General features: G+C 44.7%; 1 protein-coding gene across 1 annotated transcript; it reads right to left on the reverse strand.

Moving 5' to 3' along the window:
• Positions 1 to 17299, reverse strand: COPE (coat protein complex I subunit epsilon). Its single transcript, XM_026699043.2, has 10 exons — positions 17123 to 17299; positions 15742 to 15804; positions 13730 to 13830; positions 12459 to 12611; positions 11010 to 11063; positions 10188 to 10269; positions 8238 to 8393; positions 5620 to 5688; positions 2903 to 2977; positions 1 to 298 (listed from the first exon to the last, which is right to left on the reverse strand). The coding sequence occupies exons 1-10, from the start codon at positions 17228 to 17230 to the stop codon at positions 251 to 253; spliced, it is 909 nt and encodes a 302-aa protein (XP_026554828.1). The 5' UTR covers positions 17231 to 17299; the 3' UTR covers positions 1 to 250.
• Positions 17300 to 18101: the final 802 nt, after the last annotated feature.

Consider the following 18101-nt stretch of genomic DNA (forward strand, 5'->3'; position numbering starts at 1 on the left):
TCACAAGCAAATGGAGGATTTATTGGGAATGTTGAAAGGTTTGCCGTTTCCAAGTCTCTATGCCACCTGATCTTTGCTTTAAAACAGGAACCCAAAGACGCTGGAGAAACAGCATCGGGAAAACCTGGATTGCTTCGCTGCCTTGTGGGCGACTCAGGGAAATGTCCAGTTTCTGCGAGGGCAGAGGAAGGGATTCCTGCGAGATCCTTGGGCCGAATCCAACTTTTCAAGATGTTGTAGATTTGAGGGATCAAGCGCAGGGAGCGTACTGTAAGGCCAGGCGATCGAAGTCATTCTCCTGTATAGCCCAAAACAGAAAGAAAGAAAGAAAGAAAGAAAGAAAGAAAGAAAGAAAGAAAGAAAGAAAGAAAGAAAGAAAGAAAGAAAGAAAGAAAGAAAGAAAGAAAGAAAGAAAGAAAATAAGTTTACATTCTAAGGGGAGAATCGAATCAACAATGCAACAGCTAAAAGGGCCAATACAGGCTTATCTTATTTATTTATTTTTTTGTATTAATTATATATTAAATCTTGACTTAGCAAGAGTTCCTTTAGTGTCCCAAAGGTGCTTTTTCAAGAGGCAACTGGACTTTCTGGGCTTTCTTTGAAGAAGCTTCTTGGATGAGAAGCAAAACAGCTTCACAGAAAAGCAAGAAAGTCGAGTAGCCTCTGGAAAAAGCACCTTTGGGACAAACACGATCTGGAGGACTGAGAATCTCCATAGAGAGTTCGTTTAGTGACCGTTCAAAGTTACAACGGCACTGAAAAAGCGACTTATGGCCATTATTTCACAACTTGCAACCACTGCAGCATCTCCACGGTCACGGGATCAAAATTCAGGCGCTTGGCAACTGACTCATATTTATGACGGTTGCAGTCTTCCCTTGGGGTCATGGGCTCCCCTTTTGCAACCTCCTGGTAAGCAAAGTCAATAGGGAAACCAGATTCACTTAACAACCGTGTTAACTAACTTAACTGCAGTGATTCGCTTAACAAACGCGGCGAGAAAAGTTGTGAAATGGGACAAAGCTCACTTAACCGGTTTCTCACTTAGCAGCATAAATTCTGGGCTCAATTGTGGCCGTAAGTTGAGGACTACCTGTAAAATCTTGAACTGCATTAATACAAGCTCTGTGTCCTCGTCAAAGGACAGTAACGATCCCACCTGTCTACACTGACCATTTCACCGTTGGGAGGGCAATTCTGGGCACGGCATCTTCAGAGGGACATAGAAAAGTTGGAGCTTTGGGAGAAGAAAAACATAAGGGAGCTTGATAGGTTTCGTTTGCAAAAGGGAAGAGGCACGATAGCAATCTATCAATACAGGTAATCCTCCATTTATGACCATTATCTCCATTGCAAAGTAGTGTGGTTGTTAAGTGAGCCGCACCCCATTTTATGACATTTTTCGCCATGGCTGTTCAGCGGTCACCTCCATTTGCAAGCTTCTGACGGTCGATGAGGGAAGCTGGATTCACTTAATGACTGCATGATTCATTTAACAACTGCAGGGATATGGCACAAAGGTTGTAAGATAGGCTGCGACTCATTGCCTTGCTTAGCAATGGAAACTGTGGTCCCAATTGCGGTTATAACTCGAGAACTACCTGTATGGCTTCTCTGCTGCCTGAGCAACTCCCAGAACTGAACTCCTGCAGGAATGCATTCAATGAAAATTGATCCGTTCATGCATTTATTTCCAACGAGTGGTGCCTAGAGATCAAACACTCGCCTCCCACTCGGAAGGGTGGCAGTTTGATCCTAGGCAGCTGGCAGAAGTTTCTCTATCAGGGTGCAACACGAAAATACCTGCTGCGAACTCTGCGTAGGTGTCAGGAAGGGCACCTGGCCAGTAAACGCTCAGCTCCACTCAGTTATCCTGACTCTACCCCAAAATAAAAAGGATCATTGAGTCTGTCATCTGCACCTCTGTAACTGTCTGGTTTAGTTCTGCAACCCAACAGGACAGACACAAACTTCAGAGAGTAATTAGGACTGCAGAAAAAACAATTACTACCCACCTGCCTTCCATCGAGGGCCTGTATACTGCACGAGCCAAAAAGAGGGCTGTGAAAATATTTACAGACCCCTCACATCCCGGACATAAACTGCTTCAACTCCTTCCCTCAAAAAGACGTTATAGAGCCCTGCACACCAGAAAAACTAGACACAAGGACAGTTTTTTCCTGAACACCATCACTCTGCTAAACAAATCATTCCCTCAACCCTGTTCAACTATTACAAAGTCTGCACCACTATTACTATTCATCTTCTCATATTCCTTATCACCCTCCCTTCCCACTTGTGACTGTATGACTGTAACTTTGTCGCTTGTATCCTTATGATTTATAACTGTTTCCTAGTATGATTTGATTGTTTATTGTACCCTATGACTATCATTAAGTGTTGTACCTGATGATTCTTGACTCTTGACGAATGTATCTTTTCTTTTATGTACACTGAGAGCATTTGCACCAAGACAAATTCCTTGTGTGTCCAATCACACTTGGCCAATAAAGAATTCTATTCTATTCTATTCTATTCAAGCAGGGGTGTCAAACTGGTGGCCTGCGGGCCGGATGCCTTACAAGCAGGCCATGGCAACCCCAGCTCTGCGAAGGGGGAAAACGCTGTGATGTGTCACATGACGGCAACATGATGCCGCAAGTTTGACACCCGTGGATTAAAGGTCATAAAAAGAATAAAAATCATTTATTCCCATACTTGAATCTGATGAGAACACTTATTTTATGACACTATATGGAGGATTTAACCACAATTTGCAATGCTTGACGAACAACAAAAATGCAATTTATTTATTTTTTTAAAAGAAATCCTCCCTTCCTCCCTCCTTTCCCCTTCCCTTCCCCTCAGAAGCCAAAGCCAAAGAGTAGAGACGCTTTACCTTAACTTGGTACTCCTTTATGAACGGATGGCTTTTATGGGCATCCTTGAGCTGCGACAGGTAACGGTTGGTCACCTAAAAGGAGGAAGAAGGGACAGCGATGGAGAACAAAAACAACGGGAAAGAAAATCTCCTGTGGAAAAGGAGAAGAGCAAATTCCGCTCCCAAAGGGGGAAAAAAAAAAAAGGCCGCTGGAATGGGAAAAGCCAGCCAGCCATTCTTCCATGTCAGCGGGAGGCTGATTGAGAACTGGGCGACCTCTGACCTTTCCCACGGCAGAGGAGGGACTCCCAACAGACGTGGCCGCGAGAGGAAAGGAGGTCAGGAGAACTGCCCCGAAATACACAATGGATTGGGAAGAGGGCTAGGAGAGGAGATGGGCTCCCCAGCTGAGGAAGCTGGAAGGACCATCGATGGAACAGCAAAGAAAAACTTCCCCAGCCATTTCCTTTGCGGCAGCTGGCCGCATGAGTGCCTTGCTGCGGCCAGGGGTCAGAGGGGTCAAGGGAGAAAGAAGTGGCCCAGGCTCCAACAAGGGGGAGAACGGGTCAGTTCCCACTTTCCCTCTCCTGCCAAAAATGGCACTGGGGAGAGGAGCCAAACTCATCAAGGACAGACCTGCAATTAATTATTCCTAATGAGTTACTCTTCTGTTTGAGAATTCCAGGCTTGGGAAGAGTCAAATGACTTAATCTCATCGCCGAGTGAAGGAATCCACTAAAACAGGGGTCTCCAACCCTGGCAACTTTTAAGATTTGTGGACTTCAACTCCCTGAGTATGGGAACTCTGGGAGTTGAAGTCCACAAATCTTAATGGAGACCCCTGGACTAAAGCAACCGGGATAAGTGGCTCTTCAGATAGCGCAATGCCTTTCAACCTTGGCAACTTTAAGAGGAGTGGGCTTCAACTCCCAGAATCCCCAGCCAGCAAGGCATTCTGGTATTTGAAGTCCACTCCTCTTTATAAAGTTGCCAAGGTTGAAAAACACTGGCTTGAAGTCATATAGGGGAGTGACTCACGGCACGATAGGATTGGAAAGATACCTGGATAGAGAGAGAGGTCTTGGCTTGATCTGTGTGCCCGTCAGGTGCTGTGTGGGTTAACAAGAATGTGAGGAGGAGGCTGGATTTTATTTTTTGGCTCTATCTGGGGAATGTGGTGTTCTGGTCACAGGAACATCCAGATCCTTAAAATTCTTCACCCAATTTGCATATTTGGGAGGAGGTTTTCAAAGGGGAAATGGTATTTAACCTCTGTTTTGGCTTAAATACTTGTCCTGTCTCTCATGAAAAAATAATCTGATTTGTTGGATTTTTAAGAGAGGGATTTGTTGGATTTTGCCCTGCTTGCTCTTCAGTCCCTGAAAAAGGGGAAAATATGTTGGATTCACCCATCTGGGGTGGGAGAGAATTTGGGAGGCACAGCCAAAGAGGCTTATAGTTATCCTGAAGAGGCAGAAATAACTCACTGATTGAAGGGGAGATTTAGAATCCTGGCTTACATTACATCAGAACATTCATCTCCTCTTATCTAAGTAGGGATTAAAGCCACATGTAACATTTGGGGGATAGGCGACAGATTTATCCAACAGGAACGATTTGAAACTAACAAGATCGCACCTGCAAATCCTGCACGGCTAAAATTTCTCATCTGGAGCTGAAGGCGTTTTTCTAATGTATTTCAATTTTCTTTGGCTTTTTTTCTTGCAGAACTCAGTTTCGTTTTCAATCACAAACATTATTTTGCGGTATGAAACAGAGAAGTGGGAACTGTGAGTAGACCATCCTCGCTCTGTCCAAGGAGATGGTACATTTTGAATCGGGAAACTTTCCTGAAATGGTTGGTCAGAGGTGAAAGATTGTTTAAGCTCCTTGAATTCTTTATGCTAGCCAAAAAGAGATGGCTGTAGGTACAAGTATAGGTAGTCCTTGAATTACCACCATAATTGAGCCCAAAATTTATGTTGCTAATTGAAATATGCGCTAAGTGAGTTTTGCTCCACTTTTACGATATTTTCTTGCCACAGGTGTTAAGTGAATCATTGAGTTTGTTAAGTGAGTGACACGGTTGTTAAGTGAATCTGGATTCCCCATTGACTTTGCCTGTCAGAAGGTCACAAAAGGGGATCACATGACCCCAGGACATTGCAACCGTCATAAATATGAACCTGAATTTGAATATGCATCTGAATTTTGATCACACAACCACGGGGATGCTACAATGGCTGTAAATGGGAAAAACGGTCATCAGTCACTTTTTTTCAGGGCCACTATCTTTGAATAGTTACTAAATGAGCTATTGTAAGTCGAGGACTACCTGTAATCCCTGGCAATTGTAGTCGTAAGTCGTGACGGTCATAAAGCAGGTCATTACGTGACCGACCTCATCATATGACTGTTTCTGTGGCAGGTTATCAAGGGAATCCATTGTTCACTATGAGGTTTTGCCAGAAACCCAGAGTAAATGCTGGTTTCTGGTAAAAATGTCATACATTGCAAGTTGTGAGTGCGGGACACTGCGAATGTGGCCATGTTGTTGCCACAGGGGTGGTTCGTGGTTGTCGGAACTTGGGAATCAGATTGTAAATATCTTTTGGGGGCCCCACTGCAACTTTGGTTGCTGAGCAACCGGTTGTAAGGCAAGGACTACCTCTATGGTCAAGAGTTGAAATGCTTCCCACACACACACACAATAAATGCAAACAAGCAGTGCCTACCTCTGGAGTTTTCCCCAGGTGTTGTGAGAGGACGACAAAGTTGATGAGGGTCTCAGGATGGCTGCTGTCCTGAAAGGGGAGAGAAAAGTGCAAAAACCAGCACTTGAATAAGGCCACAATATGCCATTTTCTTCCATTCCTCCATCAATGTAGCTGAGGACTCTCTATCTTGGGAGGACTCAAGAGCTGCACCATCATCTGGTACTGAAATTGAGCCACACAGGCTAAGAATTTCTGCAAGCCGGGAAGGAAGCAACGATTTGGTTTTTCAGACAAGCAGTGTGCCAAAAACAGAACTGGATTAGCCACTGGTCCATCTAGGCTAGGATTTATTCCAATGGAGAACAGATCCTGCCTGTGCTGGATCACTTGCAATCACCCAAGAGGCTGCAAATTTGAAACTTCCAGAAGCCTATAATCGAAGGGGATTAGTTCAGCCATGAAGTCCTGCTCAGGGCAGAAATCCAAGTATAAGTACTCCACCAGGCAGCTATCTCAGTTCAAGGCTCATTTCCACTACTAAAGTCCCTACTGACCCGTAGGAACTTTTTTTCCTACTGCTCAATTGGAATCTGCCTTCTTTTATTGGAATCCAGTTTTTCCCAACCTCAGCAAGTTTAAATTGCGTGGTCTTCAATTTCACATGGGTTGGGAATTAAAATGGCTGAGTTTGACAAACTCTGATTTTGGATCTTCTGAGTCATACCTTTGGACACCTGAAAAATGCTATCAATCACATGCATCCCAGGGGTCGCCAACCTTTGGGACCTCAGGGACCACCAAACTCATAATTTGAAATCCCGCAGACCACTAATATGAATTTTGACTGATGGTGGCTTGCTGACGTTGGTGGGAAAATTGGTCCCATATTCCAGAGCTGCAGTAGTCACAAGACTGGCTTTGCAGGGGTGCTTTGGGGGGGGACATTTCTCTGCAGACCACCAAAATTTTCTCACAGCCCACCAGTGGTCCGCAGCCCACCAGTTAGCAACCACTGGATGTATCCAAGGATCAGCTGGCCCCGCCCACGCCCTATCCTCTCCTATACTTCTGTCTTTTTCAGCTCAGCTGATTCACGCGGCACAGTAGTTTTCACATGCCTCAGCTGTTTCACTTACCGGGGCTGCCCTGTAGAGGTTCCAATTGGTGCTTTTTGAATGCTGTGCACACTCACAGAACCGGTTGTTAAACTGGTTGCAGCCCACCGCTGCATGTTATCTATGACTATATTCCCTGTGTGGTTGCTCATACTTTCTTTGCAGGCTAACTGCATTCCCACTGTCCAGAGTTTGATCCTGACCTGAGAGCTGACTCAGCCTTCTGTCCTTCTGAGGTCAGTTAAAGGAGAACCCAGATTGTTGGGGGCAATATGCTGACTCTATAAACCACTTAGATGCCTGTAAAGCACTATGAAGTGGCAGTCTAAGTCTAAGTGCTTATTACTATTGTTACTTTTGCACCCACCCAATAAAATAATAAGGAAAAACTAAATGTACCCATTCTAACATCCCCCTCTAACTTGATTCTTTCAATCTTCTGAAGCACCCCATTGCATTTTTCAACACCTATTCCTGAATTCCTGAAGTTTTCTAAAAAAACAAAACAAAAAAAACAGACTGGTGCCCAAAACAGGATACAGTACTCAAGAGGGATCTGATCAAGATTGAATTAAAAGTGATTTTGGAAGTATATTTTGACTGATAAAACGTAAAGTTGTGTTTGCCTCTTTTGCAGATTCCGCGATACTTTGACCAATGATCCATTTTTGATTGGCTGTAGCCCTTTTCACTTCTCCTACTGTCCAGTCAGATATCGTCCGTCCTATAACTGGGTCTCTGATGTTGGCAACTGAACTTCAGTGTTTCTGTGTAGGCTGATCAAATCTCTCCCCTCCAACCCCACCCATCGCGGAGGGAATCAGGATAACAAATTGATTATTATCCAAACTGGCCGAATAGGTCCCCGATTTAGAAGGGGTAGGTAGAACTGTAGACCAGAAACAGGATTCAGGTCTTTCCCGTATGGGAATCTGCACGGGTATATGATATATATATATCATGACTTCAATGCATTAACAATGTAGTTTGCATCCGACTTAATGCAACTGCACAACGGCGTAATTCACACAATGGTAACATAATGCTTCAGTTGGAACTTGGATGCTACTGCAGTTTGCAATAGGTCTCCAGACTGCCTAGATTGTGGTTTTGGAGAAAACTCTTGAGAGTCCCTTGAACAGCAAGGAAATCAAATCAGTCAATCCTAAAGGAAATCCACCCTGACTGTCCTTTGGACGGACAGATTCTGAAGTTTAGATGCTTTGGCCATACAATCCGAAGTGTGAACTCACTGAAAAAGGCTCTGATCTTGGGAAAGACTGAAGGCGAAAGGAGAAAGGAACAGGAGAAGATAAGGTGGTTAGACAGTGTCATCAACTCAAGGAACATGACTTTGAGAAGCTTTAGGAGGCAGTGGAGGACGGGGTCCAGGTGTAACATGGTGCCACGGTCCATAGGATCGCGACGAGTTGAACATGACCTAGCGACTGAACAACAAGATTCTCACCCCCTGGCTTTGCAAGGGCTGCCTTTCAGCCAGATTTCTGGGGAAGAGCTCACCTTGTCAAGGGCCTCTTGCAGCACCCCTTCGGCATCTTCCCACTTGCCCTGAGCCATGTAGCAAGCAGCTTGGCCGTTCAGGAGCAGCAGGGTGGAGGACCACTTCTCCGACATCTCCTGGAAGATGTAATAAGCGTCCTGCAATTTTTCACCACCCTGCAGAGCAAGACATTGGGAAATCCTTAGGAGGAGGAGGAGGAGGGACACTTATTTTAAACAGGTTGCATGCATATTCCCAATGAGCAGTTAGTGCCTTAAAAATCCTCTGCACCGTAAGTTCAACGGTGAGGATTTAAAACCATTTCAGGATTATCACCTAACGTGAAAATACTTCCGTTGACAGAACTACCATCCGCTGGAGGAGAAGGACTGTCTAAAGGAAGGGGTTCCCAATCTTGGCAACTTTAAGATGTGAGGACTTCAACTCCCAGAATGCCCCAGCCAGCATGCTGACTGGGGCATTCTGGGAGTTTAGGTCCATACGTTTTAGAAGTTGTCAGCATTGAAAAACACACCATGTAACTCATCAACTGATTTTGGGCACGGCTGTTCCCCCGCTCCCCCATTGAAACAAATCCCAGGAAATAGCTATTTGTACCCAGCGTAACAATAGTAAGCTGGTTGTCCTTGCCCCATTGGATCCCGGTTTGGAGGTGGACTTGGAATCGAGACCATCCGAGAGGATTGACACGTCTCCCCTGGAATGTCCGGAGAGTCAATGGGGCTGAGGAAGAGGCTGTCCCAGGCCTCACCAACACAGGGGAAGACAGCTGAACGGACAGGAAGCTGCCTGCCCTCGCAAACACAAGGGGAGGGTGTCTTTGTTGGGAGCAATATTTTTGCTTTGTCACACACTTCCAGTGTTTGTAAACTCTGCTTTAGGCCGTGTTTCTGCCCTATGGATTCTTGCCCTGTGGACCTCGAACCTTGTTAACGACTTACGGATCTTGCCTTGTGGACCACGCACTTTGTTTCTGAACTAGAGATTCCCCCCCGTTGCCTTGTGAAATCAGCTCTGGTGACTATTGGCTTTAGTTTGTGGGGCTGTGTTGCACTGACTGTGGGTGGCTGCCCTCAGGAAAGTTTGTGGTGGAGCTTTACCAGCTGTGGTAGGGCCATTTGTCATGGGATAGCAAAGCAGTAAAGGACTTTAATGAAGCCTGCATCTGCCCAGACAGCCTGGACTGTAACACTGCCAATTCTAGTAGCTGTTTATTCCACCGGTTAAATTCCCCAGGGGGCTGAATATTGGATCAGATAAAATTTCTGCCCTAGTCTCACCAGGGTCCAGTGAGTTGCTCTGGAAAAAGCTCACCCCTGCTACGTCGACTCTTCCTGGGATGGAACTGGAGGTGGTATTTCAGCAGGTTTTGACCAGTTCTGGAGAATTGGTAGCGGAAATTTTGAGTAGTTCGGAGACCCGGTGAATCCCACTTCTGACTGGAGATTTTACAGTCTCTTTTCCCTGTCACGCCCATCAAGCCACACCCACAGAACCAGTAGTTAAAAAAAATTTGAATCCCACCACTGGATGGAACGTAGTCTGGATTCCCAGGTGGGAGGAACTGCTTTCCAGAAGGCAAGAAACTTGCGAAGCTTGGAAAGTTTGGTCGATAGGAAGAAGGTTAAAATGGCCGCTCCCTTGCTTTCCCGAGAGGAGGGGTATCAAACTGACGGTGGATGTGTCGTGCGCAGGCCACGCCCGCCCCAGCTCTGCAAAGGGGAAAGCCATTGCGATACGTCGTGACGCAATGTGACGTGGCGAGTTTGAAACCCATGCCCTAATATATCTATAAATATGCAAATAGTTGCTTTCATCTGGCAAGATTCTGTCTACGGATGTAGAAGAACAATAAAGGAAGCTAGTCTTAAGGAACTCCATGTGTCCGTTCTTGGTTCTTGGGAGCCGACACTTCCCTTAGTGCCCAACTGCCACAAATCGGCACCTACCATCGCAAGATTCACCCATGCAGTTGCCAGCTGCGTCAGCGTCGAGTCCTCATCTTGTTCCTGCATCTTCTTAAGTTCTTTTCTGAAGAGAAAGAAAGAGGAGGGAGGTAATTGAGTGAAATGGCCTGCCTGCAAGACTTGGGGCACCACGTGGCAAACGACTCATGGAAGGCGCCCTATTTTATGCTGACTCATTTGCCTGCAACCTCCTCATTTAAAACGGACCATAAGAGGGATTGATTGACCGGGGCTGTCTGGAAGTTGAGTCATAGCAACTGGACGTCCCGCCTCTTTGATTTGAAAGGTTTCGCTGCTTATCCAAGGCACTTCTTCAGTCTGATCAAACAGGGAACTTTCACTTGCAAAGTTAGGCCTCTGACTGACTGACTCCCGGCTCCAGAATCGCTCCTAGAGCAGCGATTCTCAACTAGCATTCTGTGACATATAGGTATATAGCCATGGGCTTGTTTCTAGCTTGCCACAAGATTTTTCTCTTACGTTAGTTTTCAAAAAAAAAAAAAAATTATATTCTGTATACTCCATACAATCAATATAATATTCATGCTAAAAAAAAATTGCATTTCTTCTGAAACCAACTCTAACACTTTTAAAAATATATAAAGGTATACCTTCTATAATTTTCTGGAGTGCCATAAAATGACAGAATATTTTGCTGTTGATTCAAAAAGGTTTGAGAATCTTTCCCAAAGTTTTAGGAGATAACCCACCCGCTTCTGATAAAACATTTCAATTCATTTCAATAATTTTTTTTTTTTTTAAAGTTAGGCAGGAGAGGTGATGCTGACAGGCTGGGAAACTTACCGGGCCAAATCCAGACGATCCAGTTTTAGGAGGATCTGGACGGTCATGGCCATGCTGGAAAGAAAAAGAGCATTTTAGGGCTTTCGAGGAAGCAAACCACGGGGGATCCACATGCGCTCTGAGTTTGTTTGTTCAATTTCTATGGATGCCATCTCAATCCATGACGCTGGTGTACAATTAAGGGGTCCTTCTGCATTAGGGGCTCGTGCTGAAGGAGCAGGTAGGAACCATGGCCAGCCAGCAACCTTTGCACAAATCTGTCCATCCGTCCGTCCGTCCGTCCAATCCAACTAATCTATTTATTATGTTGCCCATCTCCTCTATAAGGTGGCATAAAAATTTGACAAGTAAATACTGTGCACCAACTGAACTCCTTCTAGGAATAGGAAATCACTTTTAATGGACTTTCACACCTCAGTAGTTTATTTCTCTGACCTTTGACTTCTTGTATTACAGGCAGTCCTTGACTTACGACCGCAATTAGGACTTGAACTTCCGTTGCCACGTGACGCGATCATTGGCTGAATCATCACATCGTTAAACACATCACACAATTGTTAAGGGAATCGCACTAGCATAAAGCGGATGTCAACTCATAAAATAGTTTTTCAAAGGTAGTAACAAGGTAACTGAAGTGTCTGCTGGGCAAATATCTAACTGGAGAGCATGTTTGATGACTCTTGGCTATGGATGTGTCCCATTGGAGAATATGAATTACGATACACCCAGGAGGTGGTGGGTGGAAACCAGGGTCAAAGGTGACGATGAATGATGTGTCTCAGAGTCGGCTACACCCAGGCAGGGCCTGACAAATTAACTCCCAATAAATCCTTTGAAGTTTTGGAAGTCTGGCTTGAGACTCATGATTTAATTCGGGGTAACTGCCGGAATCCTGACAGTGAATCTGGCTTCCCCCCACCGACTCTGCTTGTCAGAAGACTGCTGGGAAGGTCACAAATGGCTACTGGGAGACTTGGGGATGCTACAACTACTGTAAAAGGGTGACAGATGCCAAGTGCCCTAATTGAATTGTGTGACCCACAAAGACACAGTTATGGTTATAAGTGCAAGAGCAAGTCATAAGTTTCTCTCTCTCTTTTTTAGCACCATCATAACTATGACTAAATCATCATCATCATAACTATCGCTAACTGGTCGCACGTAGAGGACTACTTGGGTGATTCACACACTAAATTACCTCCCACTATGGGAAGCGCATCATTATTTGAGTACATAAGGTTTCCAGTTCAGAGCAGAAAGTGTCTCTTACCAATCGGGTATCGGATGAGAACTATCGGGTGCACAGCTTGTGATTCAGTCGATGGGATGAGTTCTAAGTTCTTTGTGGAGACAACAATTGTTCTAAAGAAACTGGTGGGAAGCGACGGTGGGATCCAGGCTTGCACATGGCGGATTGGAGAAAATGAGGGGAGGGGCAAACCCGCTTACCATTCCAAGCTTTCGCCCTGGTGAAGGGTCCGCAGCGCCGCATCAGGGTTCTGGTCGTGGAAGTAGACCGAAGCCGCCATCAGCAGGAAGGTGGTGTTCGTGATCTCCACGCTCTTGCTCATCTTCTTATCTAATTCTGCCACAATTGCATCCCTGTAAAGGAGGGGGGGAGGAGGTCAAATCAACCTCAATGTCCATTTCCCCCACCACCACCAAAATGGGAGCAGCCTGCAAATTCACTGCGAGCAGCTTTTCAAACCTCCTTCCGCAACAATTTGGCAGGAGGAGTATGAAAAATATGGAACACCTGAGACATGTTACTCTAAGGTTGCTCAGAGCAGAATTCGGAAAAGTATGGGAAGTCCTCGGCTTACGACTGCGATGGAGACCAGAATGTGTGGTGCGCTAAGTGAGACATCTGTTAAGTGAGTTGTGTGCCCGTTTTATAACCTTCCTTTCCACAGTGGTTAGACGGATCACTGCGGTTAATTAATAACCAGGTCGTTAAGTGAATCTGGCTTCCCCGTTGACTTTGCTTGTCAGAAGGTCGCAAAAGGGGATCATAAGATCCTGGGAAGTTGGAAGGGTCATAAATATGATCCAATTGCCAAGCATCCGGATTTTGATCATGTGAGGATGAGGATGCTGCAATGGCTGTAAGTGTGAAAAACTGCCGTCACTTTTTTTCAGTGCTACTGTAACTTTGAATGGTCACTTAACGAATGTTTTTAAGTCGAGGGCTACTTGCATTTACCACATCACTTCAAGTTTTTTTCAGCTGCGTTCCCAGAAAAACTTGCTTATTTCTACTACCTTTCAACTAGTTTACTACAAGTTCATTTTTGTAGAATAGGTAGACCTAGTCTTAAAAAAATGTACTTGTGACTTAGTTTTCATGACCAGACAGGATAAATTATAAAACGAAAAAAAATATGTAATTTTAGAGAGAGAAAAATCAAAGTATATTTACATTTAGAAATGCTGTGAGGAATGTCAGAAGCCGATGCTTTATACTATTTTCTTTCTATTCTATTTTTCTTTAACTTTTTTCTTCTCTTGCCCTTCTTGCTTTTTCTTCAATTTCTTTTTCCTTGCTTACTCTCCGTTGGTTTGGTTTAGCTTTAGCTTTCTTGTTTTAAAGTTTTAATAAAGACTATACTTAATCAAAGAATCAGGCCAGATTTAGCCAGCCAAAAGATGCTTGGATATAAAGTTCCCTGCAGCTTTGGGAAGAGGACACAAGAATTATAACACTCAAGTCCCAGATTTACCTCTGGCTCTCTTTGGAGAGGTATTCAGCAAACATCCGGACGGCCTGGAGCTCTGGACAAGCCCTGGGCTTGATTTCATCCAGCACCACACCATACTTGCGCTGTGCAAAGGAGGAGGAAAAACAGCCATGAGCAAAACTGTTGGCAGGCAAGATAAGGAGTATCAATCAAGGAGAATATTTGTAGCTCAGGATTGAAATGAAGGATCATCCTTCGTGCTCTGTGAGCTTGGTTGTTTTCTAGTAGACGTATCACTGTCCAAACTATATCATCGCCGGTCTAGTCCCATAAGGAAAGGAGATTTAATGCTAAGTTTTAAGTTGCCTTTGCAATGAGTAAACACCAGAAATGAAAATCTACCATTCAGTTCCACAAGCTCTTGCTTCAAAGGCTCCTACTAACAAACAATGGACACTATAAACCTTTGGTTTGCCAGTATGTCATGCGATCCAGGGCCGCAAACTCTCGATTTTTGAAGAAAGAAGCTTAGAAGAGAACCAGACACACTGTGGCTTGTACCTCTGACTATCCAGGGAGGACAAGGCAGCACATCTAAGAGAAATATGCAGGTATTTGGATTCAAAGCAGAACACGGCCCTCAGAAGGCTATGGCCAATTCTGAGTACCTTCTTAATGAAGTTGCATCTTTCAGAAGTTTGCAGAATAGCTTTGCAGTCCCAGCAACTAATGACATGTTTGGGTTAAAGAGAATTAAGGCATGACCATGTTGTCACACTCTTTTTGTACCTCCTTCACGCATGAACCCCTGAAACTACTCAATTACCACATGAGCATAGAAAAAAAGCCTTCTTTTTTGAAAGAAGGAATCAACAATTGTATCAGCGCCTGGAGGCCAGACAAGGAAGAATGGATGGAAACTGAACAAGGAGAGATTCAACCTGGAAATAAGGAGAAACTTCCTGACAGTGAGAACAATCAGCCAATGGAACAGAAGTTGCCTTCGAAAGCTGTGGGAGCATCATCACTGGAGGCTTTCAAGAAGAGATTGGACTCTCATCTGTCAGAAATGATGTAGGGTCTCCCGCTTGGGCAGGGGGTTGGACTAGATGACCTACAAGGTCCCTTCCAACTCTGTTATCTGTATCTGTATCAATTACAGCCATGTAAACCCCACCTCAACCCCAGAATAGTTTTCTGGTCCATATCCAAATACTGTAACCAGGGGGTGGGATTCTACTGGTTCGGGTGAACTGGTAGCTCCGAAAATCACCTCGGAACCAACTGGTTCACTGCGACTATCAGCTGTTGGGCCCACTCGCCCTATCATCTCGGCTTTACTCTGTGCTTTATTTCTGGGTTTTCCAGCTCAGCTGCTTCGTGGGGCACAGCTGATTGTCATGTATCAGCTGTTTTACACACAGGGCTTGCAGAAGGTGAGTTGCAAATGCTCCACGCGCGCGCAAAGTGCACGTTGGGCACACACATGCGCAAAGTGCACGCTCAGCCAAATTGGTTCTTACACCAGTTGAATCCCACCCCTGACTGTAACTATAAATTCCTAGGTCTAGGGGCATCTGCCAGGTATGGTTAAAAAAAAAAGTCAACATGGGAGCTCTGAAGAGTCAATAGAATCTTTGCCTCAACATCTTGACTTTATATATCATACCCTGTGAACATCCATCCTAGGACCCAGTTTAAACGGATCTGTAAAACAGATTGGAGAAGTTTCCTGGGGCCGATGGAAACTGTAGTCAAATAGCTAGAGAACAACAGATTCTCCAGGGGGAAGAATCCAGGGGGAAGCATCTAGAATCTGGATGAATAGTTAGTAATCAAGGGAGGCTGCTTTCATTAAAATGTAAGATTTAAGGTAGTGTTGCTATTAATCACAATTCATGTGGTTAAATTGTTTGAAACTGAATGGAAAAAACAATCCACACAAAAACACAAAACTGCACATTTCAGTTCAAGGCACACGTATAGAAGACTACATAAACTTGGCACCTGCCCTTTTTTGCACTTTCTCAAATCATTTGAGGAGCGTGGCCTACCTGTGCAATGTACGCACGATACAGGAAGATGTCCCTCTCTATTTCTTTTTCTGGACTGGATGGCTAAAAACAGAAAAGAAAATTATTTTCCATAACATACACACAATAAAGCACAACCCCACTCCACTCCTTCAAAGAAGTCATTATTGCTTTATCAACTTAAATAGAAAAAGTCTACTTTTTGGATGCAATGCTTTCCATATACCTTCTTTCAGTTTCACAGTGGCCACAGCCACCATGGAGAATAACAATGGAGTTATAACATTCAAAAAACCATTGTTTGCCCACACTCTGGATTAAATGAAGATATCATAGAACAGCTACACATTTTTTCTTCCTGTAATCACACAACCCCTATTTGGCCTTGTTTCTATTTAGTCTTAACAATTTATTATCTTTACAATTCTATTTACAATAGTTACAATATTATCTTAACAATTTTACCGTATCATCTTAACAATTCTATTATCTTTACAATTTATATTTTTGTTTCCTAGTATGATTTGATTACTTATTAGTAACCTATATTATTATTATTAATTATATAATTATTAATAACCTTATTAGCCACCTATGAGTCTCGGTGGCGCAGTGGTTAGAGTGCAACTACCGCAGACTAATTCTGCTGACTGCCGGCTACCTGCAGCTTGGCAGTTCAAATCCCACCAGGCTCAAGGCTGACTCAGCCTTTCATCTTTCCGAGGTGGGTCAGATGAGGACCCAAATTGTTGGGGGCAAAATGCTGGCTCTGTAAACTGCTTAGAGAGGGCTGTAAAGTGATATATAAGTCTAAGTGCTATTGCTATGAATATCATTAAGTGTTGTATCTTATGATTCTTGATGAATGTATTTTATTTTATTTTTTCCTGATGTACACTGAGAGCATGTGCACCAAAGACAAATTCCTTGTGTGTCCAATCACACTTAGCCAAGAAAGAATTCTATCTTCCATCTATCTATTGCCTCCACTCCCTCGTGCTGAATCTCGAGGCTTTTCACTGAACTACAAGTGACAGTCAACTGGTTGAGGATGATGGGACCTGCAGTCTTAACAGCGCTAGGGTGCGGGAACTCGGAAAAAGCAACTAGAGCATGGGTCTCCAAACCGTGACAACTTTTAAGGCTTGTGGACTTCAACTCCCAGAATTCCTCAGCCAGCAAAGCTGGCTGAGGAATTCTGGGAGTTGAAGTCCACAAGCCTTAAAGTTGCCACGGTTGGAGACCCTGAGCTAGAGGATCTCCAAGCGGGCGAGGGAGGATTAGAAAACACTGGTTGCTGGCGGCGGTTCAACCGGTCGCGCCTTCCTCGGTTCATTTCCCCCCCACCCCCCAGAATTTAACCCCCACATCCCGCTCATCCCCGGCCCCCCTGGCGCCTCACCTTGACTCGCTGCGCCTCGTTGATGGCCGCCTGAAAGGCCCCGATGTAGAAGTTGTTCCTCACGTCGAAAAGCTCGTCGGCCTCGCCGGAACCGGCGGGGGTCGCCATCGCGCGCGTAACCTTTTTCAAGACGGCCGCAAACCCGACACGTCTTAGCCTTCCTCGCCCTTCCACGCCAAGCCCTGTGGGAAGCGTCCATTGGCTGGCTCTCTTTTGCCCCGCCTGCCACGAGGAGGAGAGAGCGAGCGAGGCGGACCAATCGGAAAGAGAAGAAAAGATGGTTGGCGGAAAGCATCCTGGGAATTGGAGTCAGGCAAGGAGGCCTTATCCGCCACCCGGCGTATAGAGATAGAAAAAATAGAGTGGTGCTCTAACGGTATAACGCAGGGGTCTTCAAACTTAACAGCTTTAAGACACATGGACTTCAACTCCCAGCATTCCTTCTCCAGTCAGGTTAGCTCAGGAATTCTGGGAGTTAAAGTCCACAAGTCTTAAACTTGTCCAGTTTGAAGATCCTTGGTATAAGGGCTATAGCAAGAAAAAAGTCTGTTGAATCTAGTGGGATTTGCTTCCCTGTGTTGAAAGGTGTCAAAATGCCTTTCTTTCGAGGATTCGATTTTCCTGCTGGGAGAGCTCCAGTGCAAGGATACGGACAACTGCTTGAAAGCGGGATCTTTTTATTTTTCAGGAAGGCGGAGAACAGTGAGAAGTCTGCGTTCCTGGGCTAGCTAGCTTCTTATGGTAAGTCCCTGGTTTTTTTATACCCTTTTCTCCCTTTGTAAGTTGATTTTGTGTGAGTGTTTGTATTTGTGCCTAATGTTTCAAATCCTGTTTGAGTTTGTCTTTATTTCCACCAGAGGCCAAACTCCGCAGGGTGGCCAGATTGTATTATTGGTTTTCTGTAATCTCTTTTAGCTTTAAGATAGTTTTTCATATTTGTTCTGTGGCAATCTCCTGTGTGTCCCTTTTGTAATTTATA

Source organism: Pseudonaja textilis, chromosome 1, assembly GCF_049901715.1.
Source record: "Pseudonaja textilis isolate UNSWEBS1 chromosome 1, rPseTex1.2, whole genome shotgun sequence".
Taxonomy (NCBI): domain Eukaryota; kingdom Metazoa; phylum Chordata; class Lepidosauria; order Squamata; family Elapidae; genus Pseudonaja; species Pseudonaja textilis.

What these genes read in the sequence shown, in the direction of transcription:
- COPE (XM_026699043.2), bottom strand. Translation starts at nt 17,230, where the DNA reads ATGGCGACCCCCGCCGGTTCCGGCGAGGCCGACGAGCTTTTCGACGTG. An exon ending in CTCTCCAAAGAGAGCCAGAG is followed by an intron (nt 12,612 to 13,729) that starts GTAAATCTGGGA and finishes CCTCCTTTACAG; the next exon opens with GGATGCAATTGTGGCAGAAT. An exon ending in TAAAGGAGTACCAAGTTAAG is followed by an intron (nt 299 to 2,902) that starts GTAAAGCGTCTC and finishes TGGGCTATACAG; the next exon opens with GAGAATGACTTCGATCGCCT.